Source organism: Carcharhinus amblyrhynchos, unplaced genomic scaffold (genome assembly GCF_965287045.1).
Source record: "Carcharhinus amblyrhynchos unplaced genomic scaffold, sCarAmb.v2.hapA chromosome_128, whole genome shotgun sequence".
NCBI lineage: Eukaryota > Metazoa > Chordata > Chondrichthyes > Carcharhiniformes > Carcharhinidae > Carcharhinus > Carcharhinus amblyrhynchos.
This window is the reverse complement of record NW_027649868.1, coordinates 448740-468948: the sequence shown is the minus strand read 5'-3', so window position 1 is coordinate 468948 and position 20209 is coordinate 448740. Positions and strand designations below refer to the sequence as shown.

Here is a 20209-nt window from a genome sequence, read left to right as displayed (position 1 = left end):
CCTATATTCCATGTGTTAATCATTGCCCTCAACTCATCCAGATGTGCAGGTTAGGTGTTAAATTGCCCCTTAGTGTCCAACGATGTGTAGCTTAGATGGATTGGCCACGCTAAATTGCCCCTTAGTGTCCAAAGATGTGCAGGTTAGATGGATTGGCCATGCTAAATTGCCCCTTAGTGTCCAAAGATGTGTAGGTTAGGTGGATTGGCCGTGCTAAATTGCCCCTTAGTGCCCAAAGATGTGTAGGTTAGGTGGATTGGCCGTGCTAAATTGCCCCTTAGTGCCCAAAGATGTGTGGGTTAGGTGGATTGGCCATGCTAAATTGCCCCTTAGTGTCCAAAGATGTGCAACTTAGGTTAATTTGCCCATGCTATATTGCCCCTTAGTGCCCAAAGATGTGCGGGTTAGATGGATTGGCCATGCTAAATTGCCCCTTAGTGCCCAAAGATGTGCAGGTTAGATGGATTGGCCGTGCTAAATTGCCCCTTAGTGCCCAAAGATGTGCAGGTTAGGTGGATTGGCCGTGCTAAATTGCCCCTTAGTGTCCAAAGATGTGCAGGTTAGATGGATTGGCCATGCTAAATTGCCCCTTAGTGTCCAAAGATGTGCCACTTAGGTTAATTTGCCCATGCTATATTGCCCCTTAGTGACAGAGGGATTAGCAGCGTAAATATGTAGGGTTATGGTGTCATAGCTCGGAGAGAAAGATTAACTCAGTGTAAGGTAGTCCATTCAAAAGCCTGATGGCAGCAGGGAAGACGCTTTTCTTGAGTTGGTAGGTACGTGACCTCAGATTTTCTCCCAGCGGAAGAGAGACTGTCTGAGGTGTGTGAGGTCCTTAATTATGCTGGCTGCTTTGCTGAGGGAAGTATAGACAGTATCAATGGATGGGAGGCTGGTTTGTGTGATTGATTGGGCTACATTCACAATCCTTTTGTAGTTCCTTGCGGTCTTGAGCAGAGCAGGAGCCCATACCAAGCTGTGATCCAACCAGAAAGAATGCTTTCTATGGGGCATCTGTAAAAGTTGGTGAGAGTCGTAGCGGACAAGCCAAATTTCCTTAGTCTTCTGAGAAAGTAGAGGCGTTGGGGGGGCTTTCTTAACTGTAGTGTCGGCATGGGGGGGGACCAGGACAGGTGGTTGGTGATCTGGAAACCTAGAAACATGAAGCTCTTGAACATTTCTACTTCATCCCCATTGATGTAGACGGGGACACGTTCTCCTTTTACGTGTCCTCAAGTCGATGACAATCTCCTTGGTTTTATTCTTCAGGTGGATGGTCATCAAGGATTCCTTCCTCCTCTACATGCGGCCTTCCAATGGCGTCATCTCCTTCGTGTTACTCTTCGACAAAGGCTTCAACGTCCAAGTTGGCAGCAAGGACACGGGCACCAAATACGGGGTGATGATCGAGAACCTTTCCAGGTTCGATCGCTCTCTGCCTCTCTCTCGCCTGCTTGTTTGTCTTTCCGAGGGGAAATGGGAACAGGAATCGGGAAGAGGCCCCCTTCGCCCCTGTTAGATATGTTTGTGGCCTCTTCGTAATTCCTGGTAAACATCTCCCAAAAATGCCTGACTAAAATCTGACTGGCGGTGCGGGGGTTAACCTCCAAGTCAGAACTCTCAGAATCGCACTCCGACCTGAAAAGATCCCTTTCGCTTTTATCCATCTCTCTCCGACAGACCTGTTGAGTGTTCCCAATGTTTTCTATTCTGGAATTTCCATCCTGAGATATTTTTGCTGTTTTTTAAATTAAAAAAAAAACTAGTTTTGATTTTCACATTTTCAATTGAGTCGGGAGGATGTGGGACTCGATCCCACGGGGGGAGTGGGGGAGAATGTGGGACTCGCTCCCACGGGGGGAGTGGGGGAGAATGTGGGACTCGCTCCCACGGGGGGAGTGGGGGAGAATGTGGGACTCACTCCCACGGGGGAGTGGGGGAGAATGTGGGACTCGCTCCCACGGGGGGAGTGGGGGAGAATGTGGGACTCGCTCCCACGGGGGGAGTGGGGGAGAATGTGGGACTCGCTCCCACGGGGGGAGTGGGGGAGAATGTGGGACTCGCTCCCACGGGGAGTGGGGGAGAATGTGGGACTCGCTCCCACGGGGGGAGTGGGGAGAATGTGGGACTCACTCCCACGGAGGGGGGACAGTGGGGGAGATGCTGGATAAATACACGAGGCTGGAAGAAATGGCAGGCTATGGGGATGGTGTGAGATGGAGAGGAGGTGGGATGAGACTGTGGTAGAACAGAAACACCAGCGCGGAGTAGATGGGCTGCAATTTGGGGGTCAGTTTGCACTGTGGAGATCTCCAGCGGGGAGGAAAGGATCTTTCAACGCAAACGCGTAATAATCGTTCCGATCGAGGCTCTCAGTCTCCCGCTAACCCTCTCCCTTTCGTTCCTTTCTGTCCAGGACTCTGATTATTAAGTGCAGCAGTTATCGGCAGGCCTGTTGGTGGAAACAGGAAATAACTAACTTGGCCGAGAGGCACGGGCAGGATTTCCTCACCGAGCATCGCTTCGATTCCTTTGTTCCAGCTCGCCACGACATCCTGGCCCGCTGGTAACTATCGAACCCGCTGCCCCCACCCCCAACCTCCCCTCCCTCCCTCCCTTAGACAACCTCCACTCCCTCTCCCACCCCCTTCACCACTCCACCTCCCCTCCCTCCCCCGACCACCTCCCCTCCCTCCATTCCCCCACCTCCCCTCCCTCCATTCCCCCACCTCCCCTCCCTCCCTCCCCCGACCACCTCCCCTCCCTCCCTCCCTCCATTCCCCCACCTCCCCTCCCTCCATTCCCCCACCTCCCCTCCCTCCCTCCCTCCCCCGACCACCTCCCCTCCCTCCCTCCCTCCATTCCCCCACCTCTTCTCCCTCCCTCCCTCCATTCCCCCACCTCTTCTCCCTCCCTCCTTCCATTCCCCCACCTCTTCTCCCGCCCTCCATGCCCTCCATGCCCTCCATGCCCTCCATGCCCTCCATGCCCTCCATGCCCTCCATGCCCTCCATGCCCTCCATGCCCTCCATGCCCTCCATGCCCTCCATGCCCTCCATGCCCTGGTCCGTCCATCCCTCCATTCCATTTGTCCATGAAAACCACGGGCCCCACCTCCTCACCCGATTTCTGAAAGTGGGGGGCGGGTAACGACATGGGTTGGCATGGGGCAAGGTCACGGCCTCCTCGTGCCTTTCTCGACAGCCCCCCCCCCCCTCAAATAGCACAGCCATCTTGTACTCACACTCAACTTTGGTAGTGGGGGGGGCAGGGTTTGGGGAGACCCATCAGTGCACAGCAAGGTCCCGCTATAAAGGGCTAAGTTGCCCCTTAGTGTCACGGATGTGTGGGGTTACTGGTATAGCGCCTGACTGGGATTGTTGTCGGTGCAGGCTCGATGGACTGAATGGCCTCCTTCTGCACTGTCGGGATTCTATGATCCCGCAGCAATGATGGGGACGGCCTAGTGGTATTATTGCCCCACTATTAATCCCGAAACTCAGCGGATGTTCTGGGGGGACCCGGGTTCGAATCCCGCCACCGCAGATGGTAGAATTTGGATTCAATAAAAAAAAAATCTGGGATTAAGAATCTACTGAGGACCCATTGTAGGAAAAACCCATCTGGTTCCCTTTAGGGAAGGAAATCTGCCATCCTTGCCCAGTCTGGCCAGTGTATGACTCCAGAGCTACAGCCAATGTGGTTGACTCTCAACTGCCCTCAAATGGTTGGGTGAGACACTCAGCTCAAGGGTAACTAGAGATGGGCAACAAATGTTGACCCAACCAACGATGCCCACGTCCCACCACTGAATACAAAAAAGATGTGGCAGAGATTCCTAAGAGCCTCTTTGGAAGACATTGATGGTTCAATACCAAATCCATCTACTTGGCCACCGGCGCATCCATTGGATGTGGGTAAAGGAGTGGGGGGGACGTGGTCTAAGCAGAGAGCTGGCACTCCCCAACCCGCTCCTTGGCAATGCGGCACTCTTGCAGTGCTAGGCGCACCAGCGGTCTCAGGGTGGGCTTGTGAAGTGGAACCGTGGACCCCCGTTGTTGACCCTTGACCCTATGGATCCCGATCAGCGCTGCTTTCGATGGGTGAAGTTGGAACATCTCGGCCTAAAGCCCAGATGGTTCTCTCGGCTTGGCCGCCCCATCCTGACGTCAGTCTCTCTCTCTCTCTGTCTCTCCGCAGGTTTGTAAATGGCAGTGGATATTTCTCTACCCTTGCCGAAGCTTTGGAACAAGCCAAGGAAGAGATCTTTATTGCTGATTGGTGGTGAGTCAACAGTTGTCTTAACTCTGGGCGATCGTACAGCACAGAAAGAGGCCATTTGCCCCATCCTGCCTGTGCTATCCCTTTTCCAAGAACTATCCCACTGCTCCCCAACTCTTTCCCTTACCCCCCACCCAACATCTTTCTCTACACCCTAGCTTTGACTGTAACGCAAGATCTACACTCTCTCATTTCCTTCTCTATGAACGGTATGCTTTGTCTGTATAGCGTGCAAGAAACAATACTTTTCACTGTATCCCAATACATGTGACAATAATAAATCAAATTAAATCTTTGTACAACTTTAACAGGACGCCCCAACTCCTGTATTCAATGTTCTGACCAATGTAACCAAGCATGCCGAATGCCGCCTTCACCACTCTGTCCACCTGTGACTCCACTTTCAGGGAGCTGTGAACGTGTACCCCTAGATCTCTTTGTTCTATAACTCTTCCCAATACCCTATCATTAACTGAGTAAGTCCTGCCCTGGTTCAGTCAACCAAAATGCATCACCTCCTTCACTGTCTACTATGCCACCAAGCACGTCATCTGCAAACTTACTAACCATGCCTACTAGATTTTCATCCGAATCATTAATATAAACAGCAATTCCTCCCAGGCCTTATCCCATTAACCTCGCGTATTTACCCTGCTAATCTCCTTGACCCTTGGGGCAATTTAGCATGGCCAATCCACCTAACCTGCACATCTTTGGATATTGAGTGACAATTTAGCATGGCCAATCCACCTAACCTACACATCTTTGGGTACTGAGTGACAATTTAGCATGGCCAATCCACCTAACCTGCACGTCTTTGGACACTAAGGGGCAATTTAGCATGGCCAATCCACCTAACCTGCACGTCTTTGGACACTAAGGGGCAATTTAGCATGGCCAATCCACCTAACCTACACATCTTTGGATACTGAGTGACAATTTAGCACGGCCAATCCACCTAACCTACACATCTTTGGATACTAAGGGACAATTTAGCATGGCCAATCCACCCTAACCTACACACCTTTGGAATGCAGGAGGACACCAGAGCATCTGAAGGTGGACCATTCTAGCTTCTTAACTGAGGTCCCTCATCCCGGGGACCGTTCCCGTGGTTCACATCCACACTCCAAAGGCTTCCAACATCCGTTGTGCAGGGTGTAGGTGAGGCCTCGCCTGGAATTCTGCGTACGGTTTTTGTCCCCTTACCTAAGAAAAGGATATAGTAACACTGGAGGCAGTGCAAAGGAGATTCACCAGGCTAATTCCTGGGATCAGAAGGTTGTCCTATCGAGAGAAACTAAATAGTCTGGCTCTATCGCTTGGGAGTGAGTATGAGGGGTGACCTTATTCAAAGGTGCAAGATGCTGAGGGGGTTATACAGGTGGCACAGATTGTGGACACTTGTGTACAATTTGAGGTTTGTGTAGCATCCTAACGATATAAGGAGTTGTGGGTTTTAAAGAAAATGTGTGCACGTGTAGATTCAAAGTAACATGCAACACATTTATTCTAGGAGATACTTTAAATTTTGTTTTGAAGTTTTTATTTATTAGTCGCAAGTAGGCTCATCTTTAAACTGCAACGGGGTGGCACAGTGATGGGCACTCTCAGCGCCGGGGACCCAGGTTCGATTCCGGGCTTGTGTCACTGCCTGTGTGGGATATGCACCTTCTCCCCGTGTTTACTCCGGGAGTTCCGGTTTCCTCCCACAGTCTGAAAGACGTGCTGGTTAGGCACATTAGCACGCTAAATTCTCCCTCAGTGTTACCCGAACAGGTGCCGAGTGGATTTTCACAGTAACTTTATTGCAGTGTCAGTGTAAGTCTACTTGTGACACTGTGTAAAGTTTTATTTAATTAATGAAGTTACTGTAAAAATCCCCCAGTCACCACACCCTGGCGCCTATTTGGGTAACGCTGAGGGAGAATTTAGCACTTAACTTAGGAGGAAACCCACACAGACACAGGGGAGAACGTGCAAACGCCACGCAATGACCCTATGCATCCCCGGTGCTGTGAGGCAGCAGCGCTAACCACTGCACCACCGTGCCACCACCACCAACCACCCCCCCCCCCCCCAGTACAGAGTGAAACTGAATCCTCTTCAAACACCCTAACAACACCATCACCATCAAACATTGTGATCGGTTCTCAAAGCAATCGCGCAACCATTTAAATATTGATTTATTTTCTGATGCTCGGCACTGAAGGGATTTGATTTCTTCTCAATTCTTGATAGGCTGAGCCCGGAGATACATCTGAAAAGACCAGCAAAGGACAACTACTGGAGGCTGGACGTCATACTGAAACGCAAAGCAGTGAGTCGCCCATACAGCTGTTAACATTTACTACTGCTGTCATTCCACTAGATTGTTACCTTGTGGGACAAGGCATCGTTGGCAAGACCAGTCCTAATTGCCCCTTGCTGCTTGAGTGTATCTATTGCCCATACATCCTGTGCACTGTGAGCTGGTTAATTAACCCATTAACTTGATCTAATAGTGAATGATAGAATCCTTACTATACAGAAGGTGGCCATTTCGCCCATCAAGTTTGTACTAACCCTCTGTCAGAGCATCTTACCCAGATCCTTCCTCCTGCCCTATCCCCATACACTTACCATGCCAATCCACCTGTGCCTGTGGACACTAAGGGGCAATTTAGCATGGCCAATCCATCTAACCTGCACATCTTTGGACACTAAGGAACAATTTAGCATGGCCAATCCATCTAACCTGCACATCTTTGGACACTAAGGGGCAATTTAGCATGGCCAATCCACCTAACCTGCACATCTTTGGACACTAAGGGACAATTTAGCATGGCCAATCCACCTAACCTGCACATCTTTGGGACACTAAGGGACAATTTAGCATGGCCAATCCCCCTAACCTGCACATCTTTGGACACTAAGGGACAATTTAGCATGGCCAATCCACCTAACCTGCACATCTTTGGACACTAAGGGACAATTTAGCATGGCCAATCCACCTAACCTGCACATCTTTGGGACACTAAGGGACAATTTAGCATGGCCAATCCCCCTAACCTGCACATCTTTGGACACTAAGGGACAATTTAGCATGGCCAATCCACCTAACCTGCACATCTTTGGACACTAAGGGACAATTTAGCATGGCCAATCCACCTAACCTACACATCTTTGGACACTAAGGGACAATTTAGCATGGCAAAACCTACATTGTTGCTGTGAAAATCCCCTAGTTGCCATACTCCAGTGCCTACTTGGGTAACACTGAGGGAGAATTTAGCACGGCCAATGCACCCTAACCAGCACATCTTTCGGAGTGTGGGAGGAAACCGGAGCACCCAGGGGAAACACGTGCAGAGTCCGCACGGACAGCAACCCGAGCCGGGAATCAAACCCGGCTCCCTGGTGCTGTAAGACAGCAGTGTTCACCAGCTGGCCACCACAACCAATTGTGTGATCGTTAACCCTTTCAGTCTTGTTCCAGCATTGAACCCACCTGAGACAATTTGAACTCTGAACCTTGGTCATGTCAGCTGACTAAATATCTTTCCTGCCCTCTGTGCCCCCAGGAACAAGGAGTGAGGATCTTTGTTCTGCTCTATAAAGAAGTGGAGCTTGCCTTGGGCATTAACAGTGAATACAGCAAGAGAACATTGACATCTCTTCATTCAAATATCACGGTACGATTACTGTTCCTGAAATATCCGTCTCTGTTTTTTTTGCCCCTTCCTGGTGAGCCTAACACCATATTTTTATTTCGAAAATTGAATCACAGAGGTTCTTTAATTTAATTTGTTGTCACGTGTTGGGATACAGTGAAAAGTATTGTTTCTTGCGCGCTATCCAGACAAAGCATACCGTTCATAGAGTACGTAGGGGAGAAGGATTTGATTTATTATTGTCACATGTATTGGGATACAGTGAAAAGTATTGTTTCTTGTGCGCTATCCAGACAAAGCATACCGTTCATAGAGTACATAGGGGAGAAGGATTTGATTTATTATTGTCACATGTATTGGGAGACAGTGAAAAGTATTGTTTCTTGCGCGCTATCCAGACAAAGCATACCATTCATAGAGTACATAGGGGAGAAGGATTTGATTTATTATTGTCACATGTATTGGGATACAGTGAAAAGTATTGTTTCTTGCGCGCTATCCAGACAAAGCATACCATTCATAGAGTATATAGGGGAGCAGGATTTGATTTGATTTATTATTGTCACATGTATTGGGATACAGTGAAAAGTATTGTTTCTTGTGCGCTATACAGGCTGATCATACCGTTCATAGAGAAGGAAAGGAGAGGGTGCGGAATGTAGTGTTACAGTCATAGCTAGGGTGTAGAGAAAGATCAACTTAACGCGAGGTAGGTCCATTCAAAATTCTGACAGCAGCAGGGAAGAAGCTGTTCTTGAGTCGGTCGGTACGTGACCTCAGACTTTTGTATCTTTTTCCCGATGGAAGAAGGTGGAAGAGAGAATGTCCGGGGTGTGTGGGGGGGTCCTTAATTACGCTGGCTGCTTTTCCCCGAGGCAGCGGGAAGTGTAGACAGAGTCAATGGATGGGAGGCTGGTTTGTGTGATGGGATTGGGCTGCATTCACCACCCTTTTGTAGTTCCTTGTGGTCTTGGGCAGAGCAGGAGCCCAGACCGAGCTGTGATACAACCCAGAAAGAATGCTTTCTATGGTGCATCTGTAGGTGGGGCGGGGGGTGGGGGTCGCAATTAGAGATGGGCAATAAATGCTGTGCCTGGCCAGCGATGCCCACATCACATCAATGAGTATAAACAGATGCCATCTTCTGCTTGTTGGACACAGTGGGCTGGATTTTTTGGCTACGCTCGCCTCGGAAAATCCCACCCGATGTCAATGGACCTTTGCATTGTCCGCTCCCCCGCCCACTACGATCACCGTGGGAGTGGGTTTGGGAAAACTCTCCCCTGTCTGTTGTTAGACCATAAGATTTGGGGGGAGGATTAGCCCATTGAGTCTGCCCTACCATTTGATCATGTCAGGATTATGTTCACTGGAGTTTAGCAGAGTGGGGAGGGGGACCTTGTAGAAACTTATACAATTCTAACAGGGTTAGACAAGGGTAGATTCAGAAAGAATGTTCCCGGTGGTGGGAGAGCCCAGAACTTGAGGGGGGGTCATAGTTTGAGAATAAGGGGGTAAACCTTTGAGGTGAGGAGAAATTTCTTCACCCAGAGGGTGGTGAGTGTGTGGAATTCACCCCCACAGAAAGTAGTTGAGGACAAAGTGTTGTGTGATTGTGAGAAGAAATTAGATGTCGATCTTGGGGCGAAAGGGATCGAGGGATATGGGGGGTGGGGGAAGGATTAGGATATTGAATTCGATCAGCCATGATCAGAATGAATGGCGGAGCAGGCTCAAAGGGCTGAATGGCCTCCTCCTCCTTCTAGTTTCTATGTTTCGACATGTTTCTTAACCCCATTCTCCCGCCTTTTCCCCATAACCTTTGATTCCCCTTCCCAGTTCAAGGTGGGGTGATTTTTTTTTATTTTGGAACCAATTCTGATAAAGGTTTCTCTCAGCTCCAAGCAGCTTCTGACAAACAAAACTACGCTGGAATTCTCTCAAGTGTTTGGCTGTCCCCAGATATGACCCGACCTGTCCATCACACCATCAAACTCTACTCTGCCATCCCAGGGAAACACTGAAACAACAGAACGCTGATTTTCACTAACTTCATTGTAGTGTTAATGTAAGCCGACTTGTGACGCTAATGAATAAACTTTACTGCATTAGTTCAGATTACAACCAACGTGATGTCAATTATATCATGTTGCTTGTAATCTGAACTAATGCAGTAAAAAGTTTATTTATTACTGTCACAAGTCGGCTTATATACTAACTTCATTAACACTGCAATGAAGTTAGTATGTAAGCCGACTTGTGACAGTAATAAGTAAACTTTACTGCATTAGTTCAGATTACAAGCAACATGATATAATTGACATCACGTTGGTTGTAATCTGAACTAACGCAGTAAAAAGTTTATTTATTAGTGTCACAAGTCGGCTTACATTAACACTGCAATGAAGTTAGTATGTAAGCCGACTTGTGACACTAATAAATAAACTTTACTGCGTTAGTTCAGATTACAACCAATGTGATGTCAATTATATCATGTTGCTTGTAATCTGAACTAATGCAATAATGTAACAATAGAGGACACCAGCTACAGACAACATGGCACCGACAATATTTTAAGGACTGCTAGGAACATCCAGCAGAGACTGTTCTTAAAGGCACAGTTTTGTCAGAAGCTGTTAAGGCTCATCGGCCTCTGAGATGAGATTTGGCTGATGTTCTTGATCTTGTTTTTGTTTTCCGATTTGGAAGCCACGTGACTTTCTCTCTCGCTTGCTGTGAGACAGGTGATGAGGCACCCGGATCATGTCTCGTCCACCGTGCTGCTCTGGGCTCACCACGAGAAGTTGGTCGTGATCGATCAGTCGGTGGCCTTCCTCGGAGGGCTGGACCTGGCCTACGGAAGATGGGATGACCAGGAGTACCGCCTGACGGACGTGGGCACCGCTCAGCTGGCCAATCACACCTCGGGACAGGTACGAGCAGCTGCCTCCGCTCTCCGCAGTGCTCGTTCGCTGGGGGGGGGGGGCGGAGCTGGCGGGGCCAAGATTGAGTTGGTAATCAAGGGTCGGATTGGGATCAGTTAGGGTGGCACAGTGGGTTAGCACTGCTGCCTCACAGCACTGAGGACCCGGGTTCAATTCCCGGTCTCGGGGTCACTGTGTGGAGTCTGCACATTCTCCCCGTGTCTGCGTGGGTTTCCTCCCACAGTCCAAAAAATGTGTAGGTTGGGTGGATTGACCGTGCTAAATTGTCCCTTAAGGCAATTGTCCTTAATGGCCACTTTATACCCATTTGACAGCGGGAAAATGTTGTAAGATGGGGTTGGACAGCAGTTACTGCAGTTGGCACTGCTTTTCGTGTCCAACCCAATTTTACGATGCCTGGATAGCCTTTTGACAGGAATGGGCGCGAGGCTGGCTCACTTATTCAGATATGGATTTCCACGTGTTTAGTGAACCTGGGGCAATTGGTCAGCCCTCCAGACTCACTTCCCTTTCTGGTCTCACAGAGAGAAGTCCTCTCTGGCAAGGAAAACATCTGCTCTCCGTGAACGGGGATCAATCGGGTTGGCCTCATCGTGGAACGTAGAACATTCCAGCGCAGTGCAGGCCCTTTGGCCCTCGATGTTGTGCCGACCAGTGGAACCAATCTAATGACCCTCTAACCTAAACTAAACTTCTGTGGATAGGTTTATGGACAAAATGGGATTGGTTTAGATTAGTGGGTTAGTGTTGTTTTTTTTTTAAAAGCTGGTCGGCGCAACATCGTGGGCCGAAGGGCCTGTTCTGCGCTGTAATGTTCTATGTTCTATGTATTCCAATGTTATCCATGTGCCTATCCACTGACCATTTGAACGCCCTTAAAGTTGGCGAGTCCACAACTGCTGCAGGCAGGGCATTCCACACCCTCTGAGTAAAGAACCTACCTCTGACATCTGTCCTATAATTACCACCCCTTAATTTAAAGCTATGCCCCCTCGTGTTAGCCATCACCATCTGAGGAAAAAGGCTCTCACTGCCCACCCTGTCTAACCCTCTGATCATCTTCTATGCCTCAATTAGGTCACCTCGTAACCTTCTTCTCTCTAACAAAAATAACCTCAAGTCCCTCAGCCTTTCCTCATAAGACCTTCCCACCATACCAGGCAACATCCTGGTAAACCTCCTCTGCACCCTCTCCAATGCCTCCACATCCTTCTTATAATGCAGCGACCAGAACTGCCGCACCAGAGTTTTGTACAGTTGTAACATGACCTCATGGCTCCGAAATTCAATCCCTCTACCAATAAAAGCTAACACACCTTCTTAACAACCTTATCAACCTGGGTGCCAACTTTCAGGGAGCTATGCCCACGTACCCCGAGATCTCTCTGCTCGTCAACACTACTAAGAGCCCTTCCATTAGCCCTATGGTGGCCCATCGGTGGAGCCAAAGGCCTTTGAGGCCTCCCCGGGGAGGCCATGTGGAAGGATTGTAATTAACTGAGGTGTTTAAATTGATCGGAGGAGCAGGACGGAACAGGTCCTCTTGATAAGTGGGCCCGAATTTAAAATTAACTTGGGGCTGCTAAAAGTTCCGTTTTGATATTGGTTTTGGAATAAATTTGTCACTGAAATAGTAGCCATGGGAAAGGAAAGGCCTGGTATGGGGTTAAAAGATGGCATGTCTGACAGTGCAGCACCCCCTGGGAGTGTCGGCCTAGATTATAGGCTCACGTGTCTGAGCCCTGACACAGAGGGGGGAGAGAGTCCAAAGAATTACAGCACAGATATAGGCCCTCCAAGCCTGCACCGACTGTGCTGCCTGTCTGAACTAAAACCCCCTTCCCTTCCGGGGACCGTATCCCTTCATTCCCATCCTATTCATCTATTTGTCTAGACGTCCCTTAAGAGTCACTGGTGTATCCGCTTCCACTACCTCCCCTGGCAGTGAGTTCCAGGCACCCACCACCCTCTGTGTATATAAAACAAAAACCGGCTTCATACATCTCTTAGCCCCTCACATCTTAAATCTATGTCCTCTAGAAATTGACTCTTCCACCCTGAGAAAAAGCTTCTGACTATCCACTCTGTCCATGCCACTCGTAATCTTGTAGACTTCTATCAGGTCGCTCCTCAACCTCCAGTGAGAACAAACCAAGTTTCTCCAACCTCTCCTCATAGCTAATGCCCTCCACACCAGGCAACATCCTGGTAAATCTTTTCTGTACCCTCTCCAAAGCCTCCACATCCTTCTGGTAGTGTGGTGACCAGAATTGAACACTATATTCCAAGTGCGGCCTAACTAAGGTTCTATAAAGCTGCAACATGACTTGCCAATTTTTAAACTCAATGCCCCGGCCGATGAAAGCAAGCATGCCGTATGCCTTCTTGACCACCTTCTCCACCTGCATTGCCACTTCCAGTGACCTGTGCATCTGTACACCCAGATCCCTCTGCCTATCAATACTCTTAAGGATTCTGCCATTTACTGTATATATCCTATTTGCAATAGACCTTCCGAAATGCATTACCACACATTTATCCGGAATGTTCCTCACAGAGCTCGGGATGACGCGCGCGGGAGCGCACTCGCGCACACACACACAAAGCAATATTGACAATCTTTTCCCCCTCAGGTGAGTAATCCCAATGAGGCGGAACTTCCGGAGAAACCTCCGGAGGACGGGGGTGCCTGGGTTGAGGAACGGAAGGAGTGCCCATCTCGCTGCCAGCTGGACACCACGGACTGCAACGCCACTGGACAAATCTGGCTGGGGAAAGACTATTGTAACTTCATTCAGAAGGACTGGGTGGAGTTGGACAAGCCTTTTGAAGGTAAAGTCAGCTTCCTATTGGCTCGCCTTTGACCATTCTCCCAGCATTCTTAGCAGTATTACCATAATGCCCCTTCTGTGCCACAGGCACTTGTTCCCTTAGGCTACCCACTGGATTCTGAGTCACCCACCTGTTTTTGTTTTTGTGGGATATGTCCTGGGTGGAACTTTCTCGGAGGAATTCTAAATGCGAAACGGTTTCTCTGGCCCATTTCTGTCAGTGTTGGGGACTGGGGGTAATTTACAGAACGCAGAGGCAGCAATCTAAATCTCACCAGTAGGGGGCGGGGGTGGCGGAGTATAGATTCAGCTCGCTGGGAAGCCGGCTGCTGAGCACTAGGGGCGTCAGTGCGCAGGCGCCTCGATCTTCAATTATACTGTGTACACCATATACTGGGACATCTGTCACTGTCCCCAGGGACATCGACCCCAACTCCCCACCGCATGGACAGCACACCCCCCTCCGATACATAAGAACATAAGAAATAGGAGCAGGAGTAGGCCATCTGGCCCTTCGAGCCTGCCCCGCCATTCAATAAGATCATGGCTGATCTGAAGTGGATCAGTTCCACACTCCCGCCCTCTCCCCATAACCCTTAATTCCCCTGTCTATCAGAAACCTACCTACCCGTGACTTAAATATACTTAGCGAGGTAGCCTCCACCACTTCAACGGGCAGAGAATTCCAGAGATTCACCACCCTTTAGTGAAAAAGTTCCTCCTCAACTCCGATCTAAACTGCCTCCCCTTTATCTTGAGGCTGTGCCCTCTAGTCCTGTTGTCCTTTCTAAGCGGGAAGAATCTCTCTACCTCTACCCTATCCATCCCCTTCATTATCTTATACGTCTCTGTAAGATCCCCCCTCATCCTTCTAAACTCCAACGAGTACAGACCCAGTCTATTTAGTCTCTCTTCATAGTCCAACCCCCTCATCTCCGGTATCAGCCTAGTGAACCTCCTCTGCACTCCCTCCTAGGCCAAAATATCCTTGCGCAAGTGCGGCGACCAAAACTGCACACAGTACTCCAGCTGCGGCCTCACCAGTGCCCTGTACGGTCGCAGCAAGACCTCCCTGCTTTTATATTCTATCCCTCTCGCTATGAAGGACAGCATCCCATTCGCCTTCCTGACCACCTGCTGCACCTGCAAGCTGGGTTTTTGCGACTCATGCACAAGGACGCCCAGGTCCCTCTGCACCGTAGCATGCTGCAGCTTTTCACCCTTTAAATAGTAATCCCTCCTACTATTATTCCTTCTCTCTCCTCAATCACCATTCCCACACCCCCCCCCCCCCCCCCCCCCATGATCAGACCCCACTGCTCGATGCCGAGCCCCCTCCCCTGCCCACCTACACACCTTCCCCTCGAACCACTCCCCCACTGATGAGTCGCCGCCCCCCCCCCCCCCAAATCAGACCCCACCCTCCGGATGCAAAGCTACCCGCACTTCTCTCCCTGCCAACGGACCTCCCCCTCAAACACTGCCACCCCCGCCCCTCTGGACCTGCCTGTGACCCCAATCAGGCCCTGCCCCCTTGGTGGTGCCTGGTGGGTGCAGCAGTGCCAGGGTGCCTGGTGGGCAATGCAGTGCCAGTGTGCCAGGCTGGCATTGCCCAAGAGGCTCGGTGCGCTCCTGTCCGCAACCACCCTGGGGGTGCTGCAATGGCTTCCATTCCCACCAGCAAGGCTGTCACATCTGGTCCCCATAGAGGGGGAGCGGCTGTGATCCTCAGCAACAGAGGCCCGGACTGGGGAGGTAGGAAAGGTGAGTGAGCCTGGACTATTACTCCCCAGGCTTGTCGATGACATGCTAATCGTATCATTAACATGAAAGGGAACGAGGCGAATTTCTCCGGCAGTGTGTGGCCGACAATATCGCGAGGGGCGACATTTTTCTCTCTCATATTTCCCGTCCCCTACACTACTCGAACAGCGCAGCAGAGCGGAAAACACCTGCCCCCTGCGTTCCTGTCATTTATCTGGTATTCCATATAGAAATGTGAAGAATGGGATACAGTGAGGGAAGGAGCTCAAGTCATTCCGGAGTACACTACGCCCAGTGGAGCATCACGGTGGTTAGCGCTGCTGCCTCACAGCGCCAGGGACCTGGGTTCGATTCCCGGCTCGGGTCACTGTCTGTCTGGAGTCTGTACGTTCTACCTGTATCTGTGTGGGTTTCCTCCAGTTTCTCCCACACTCCAAAAGACAGGCAGGTCAGGTTGATTGGCCGTGCTGAATTTGCCCTTTTAGTGTCAGGAGGACTAGCTAGTGTAAATGTATGGGGATTAAGCCTGGGGAGATTGTGTTCAGTGCAGGCTCGATGGGTTGAATGGCCTCCTACGTTGTAGGGATTCTATGATCAGTATGATCTTGGGATTGGACGTAGCTCGGCACAACATTAAGGGCCTGTACTGTGCTGTAATGTTCTATGTTTCTAAAGTTTTTTTAAAATGAATGATAAAGTAGGGTGGCACAGTGGGCGGGCAGCACAGTCATACAGTGGTTGGCACTGCTGCCTCTCAGTGCTAGGGACCCGGGTTCAATTCCTGTTTTGAGTCGCTGTCTGTGCGCACTCTGCATGTTCTCCCCATGTCTGCATGGGTTTCCTCCTGGTGCTCCGGTTTCCTCCCATACTATAAAGATGTGCAGGTTAGGTGGATTGGCCATGCTAAATTGCCCCTTAGTGCCCAAAGATGTGCAGGTTAGGTGGATTGGCTGTGCTAAATTGCCCCTTGGTGTCCAAAGCTGTGCAGGTTAGGTGGATTGGCCATGCTAAATTGCCCCTTGGTGTCCAAAGATGTGTAGGTTAGGTGGATTGGCCATGCTAAATTGTCCCTTGGTGTCCAAAGATGTGTAGGTTAGGTGGATTGGCCGTGCTAAATTGTCCCTTGGTGTCCAAAGATGTGTAGGTTAGGTGGATTGGCCATGCTAAATTGCCCCTTAGTGCCCAAAGATGTGTAGGTTAGGTGGATTGGCCATGCTAAATTGTCCCTTGGTGTCCAAAGATGTGCAGGTTAGGTGGATTGGCCATGCTAAACTGTCCCTTGGTGTCCAAAGATGTGCAGGTTAGGGTGGATTGGCCATGCTAAATTGCCCCTTAGTTCGGGGGGTTAGCAGGGTAGTAGAGGGTGGGATTGTGGTTGATGCAGACATGATGGGCCAAATGGCATCCTACTGCACTGTAGCGATTTCTATGAATGCACTCTTGTGAGCAAACAGGTTAGATAATTTGAGCATAGCAAGATCCCACAAATTGCAGCGAGGTCATAGAAACCCTACAGGGCAGAAAGAGGACATTCAGCCCATCGAGTCTGTACCGACCACAATCCCACCCAGGCCCTACCCCCCCCCATATCCCTGTACATTTACCCGCTAACCTGTGCATCTCAGGACACTAAGGGGCAATTTTTAGCATAGCCAATCAACCTAACCCACACATCTTCGGACTGGTCATCACCAGGCCACCTTTCTTTTTTCAAATCTCAGTATTGTTTGAGGGGTAAATTTTGACCACGCCGCTGAAAAAAAAAATCCTTCATTCTTCTACGAATAGGGCATCTTCTGTGCCAACTTACTGGAGCCTCAACCTGACATCCCGTTAGAGAGCCAGCACCGCTCGACAGTGCAGCACTCCCTCGGGGGTGGCACTGAGCCTGCGTGATGGCGCTCAGTTTACTCCGCTGGGACCCGACCCCCACCATCTTCAGACTGGGGACCGTAGCTGACCTTTGCAGTGACAGGCTAAGAACCGAGAAAGGGAATTTATTCGCAGAGTATGAGATTACGCGGAGCAAGTACCACTTCACGCCAGTAAAGAATTCTTTCTCCCTCCGCCTGCAGATTTCATCGACCGGAACGCAACCCCACGGATGCCGTGGCGTGACATTGGCGTGGTCGTCCACGGAGGGGCGGCGCGCGATGTGGCACGGCACTTCATCCAGCGATGGAACTTCACCAAGGTTCGGCAGCAGAAATGCCAAATATTTGTCGGGCGGTTTGCCATTGACTGTTTTGTGTCTCACTTGACTCTGAGCTTCCGTACCCTGCCCCCATTGCCCAGAGGGCATGCTTGCTTTTCTATAAAGTGTGCAGGTTAGGTGGGTTGGCCGTACTAAATTGCCCCTTAGTGTCCAAAGATGTGCAGGTTAGAGCATAGAACATTACAGCGCAGTACAGGCCCTTCGGCCCTCGATGTTGTGCCGACCAGTGGAACCAATCTAATGACTCTCTATTCCAATTATCCATGTGCCTATCCACTGACCATTTGAACGCCCTTAAAGTTGGCGAGTCCACAACTGCAGGGCATTCCACGCCCTTACTACCCTCTGAGTAAAGAATTGTGGTGAAGAGAGGTGAATTGACGGCACTAAATTGCCCCTTAGGGTCCAAAGATGTGTGGATTTGGTGGATTGGCTATGCTAAGTTGTCCCTTAGTGTCCAAAGATGTGCAGATTAGGTGGATTGGCCATGCTAAATTGTCCCCTTAGTGTCAGGGTGACCTGCTAGGGTAAATTGCATAGAGTTACAGGGATAGGGTCTAGGTGGGATTATGATCAGTGCAGTCACAATGGGCCGAATGGCCTCCTTTTGCACTGTAAGATTCTATGAATTCTCGGCTTGGGTCACTGTCTATGTGGAGTCTGTACGCCTCCCTGTGTCCATGCGGGTTTCCTCCGCGTGTTCCGGTTTCCTCCCACACTCCAAACATGTGCGGGTTAGGCGCATTGGTCAGCTAAATTGCCCCTTCGTGTTCCAAGGTGTGTAGGTGAGGTGGAGGGGGTGGCACGGTGGTTAGCACTGCCACCTCACAGCGCCAAGGATCCAGGTCCGATTCCCGGCTTGGGTGGCTGTGTGGAGTCTGCACATTCTTCCCGTGTCTGCGTGGGTTTCCTCTGGGTGCTCCGGTTTCCCCCCACAGTCTAAAAGATGCACTGGTTAGGTACTTTGACCTGAACAGGTTCTGGAGTGTGGCGACTAGGGGAATTTCACAGTAACTTCATTGCGGTGTTAATGTAAGCCTTACTTGTGACTAATAAAAAAAAACTTTAAGCTTTTAAATTGCCTGTTATTGTCCCAAGATGTGCAGGTTAGGTGCATTGGCCATGCTAAATTGCCCCTTAGTATCCAAAGATGTGTAGGTTAGGTGGATTGGCCATGCTAAATTGCCCCTTAATGTCCAAAGGTGTGTAGGTTTGGGGAATTGGCCATGCTAAATTGCCCATTAGTGTCCAAAGATGTGTAGGTTAGGTAGATTGGCCATGCTAAATTGCCCCTTAGTGTCCAAAAATGTGCAGGTTAGGTGGATTGGCCATGCTAAATTGCCCCTTAGTGTCCAAAGATGTGCAGGTTAGGTGGATTGACCACGCTAAATTGCCCCTTTCCTTGGTATATATATATATATATATATATATATATATACTTGGAGTACTGTGTGCAGTTCTGGTCCCCGCATTACAAGAAGGATGTGGAGGCGTTGGAGAGGGTGCAGAGGAGGTTTACTAGGATGTTGCCTGGTATGGTGGGGAGGTCCTACGAGGAGAGACTGAGGGATTTAGGGTTGTTTTCGTTGGAAAGAAGGCGGCTAAGAGGGGATCTTATTGAAACATATAAGATGATTAGAGGTTTAGATAGGGTGGATAGTGATAGCCTTTTTCCTCGGATGGAGAAAGCTAGCACGAGGGGGCATGGCTTTAAATTAAGGGGGGGTAGCTACAGGATGGATGTCAGGGGTAGGTTCTTTACCCAGCGGGTGGTGAGGGATTGGAATGCCCTGCCTGCTGCGGTTGTAAATGCGTCTAGTTTGGGGGCGTTTAAGAGATCTCTGGATAGGTTTATGGACGAAAAGGGATTGGTATAGGCTAGTGGGTCATTGTTTTTGTAGCTGGTCGGCGCAACATCGTGGGCCGAAGGGCCTGTTCTGCGCTGTAATGTTCTATGTTCTATGTTCTATGTAAAAGTACAGAGATGGCGATTGATATCAATTCAGTGTGCCTGGAGATGAAGATGTGCTTAAAACAAAAAAATTGGAAATGTTGTAACCCAAAATATTACTTTTTGATTTTTCAGACTGTGAAGCCCAAGTATAAGCCCGCGTGTTTCCCCTACCTGCTTCCAAAATCTCTCACCACCGCTGACCAGCTTCCCTTTGTCATTCCCGACTCCGTTCCCACTAATCTTCAGGTGAGTAGCGAAGACCCGGAACATCCATGAAGTTTACCTGCTGGTCCTGTGCTTTTTCTTTTAATTCATTTGTGGGACATGGGCATCGCTGGCTGGCCAGCATTTATTGCCCATCCCTGGTTGTCCTTGAGAAGGTGGCAGTGAGATGCCTTCTCGAGCGTCTTGCTCGGCTATTTCAGAGGGCATTTGAGGGTTATCCACATTGGCTCTGGAGTTGCATGTACGCCAGACCGGGTAAGGACGACAGATGCTTGGTTTCATTGGTCAGAACATTGAATACAGGAGTTTGGGACATCTTGTAGAAGACATTGGTAAGG

General features: G+C 49.8%; 1 protein-coding gene across 1 annotated transcript in view; it reads left to right on the top strand.

The window, feature by feature from the left end:
• Positions 1-20209, top strand: part of LOC145338648 (phospholipase D2-like) — a 60874-nt gene that overhangs the window by 26050 nt on the left and 14615 nt on the right. Inside the window, exons 8-16 of the mRNA XM_080183035.1 lie at positions 1273-1425; positions 2420-2569; positions 4204-4287; positions 6526-6604; positions 7848-7958; positions 10682-10870; positions 13516-13714; positions 17553-17671; positions 19779-19892. Of these exons, the coding sequence (XP_080039161.1) occupies positions 1273-1425; positions 2420-2569; positions 4204-4287; positions 6526-6604; positions 7848-7958; positions 10682-10870; positions 13516-13714; positions 17553-17671; positions 19779-19892 (1198 nt within the window). The remainder of the gene's footprint in view (positions 1-1272; positions 1426-2419; positions 2570-4203; positions 4288-6525; positions 6605-7847; positions 7959-10681; positions 10871-13515; positions 13715-17552; positions 17672-19778; positions 19893-20209) is intronic.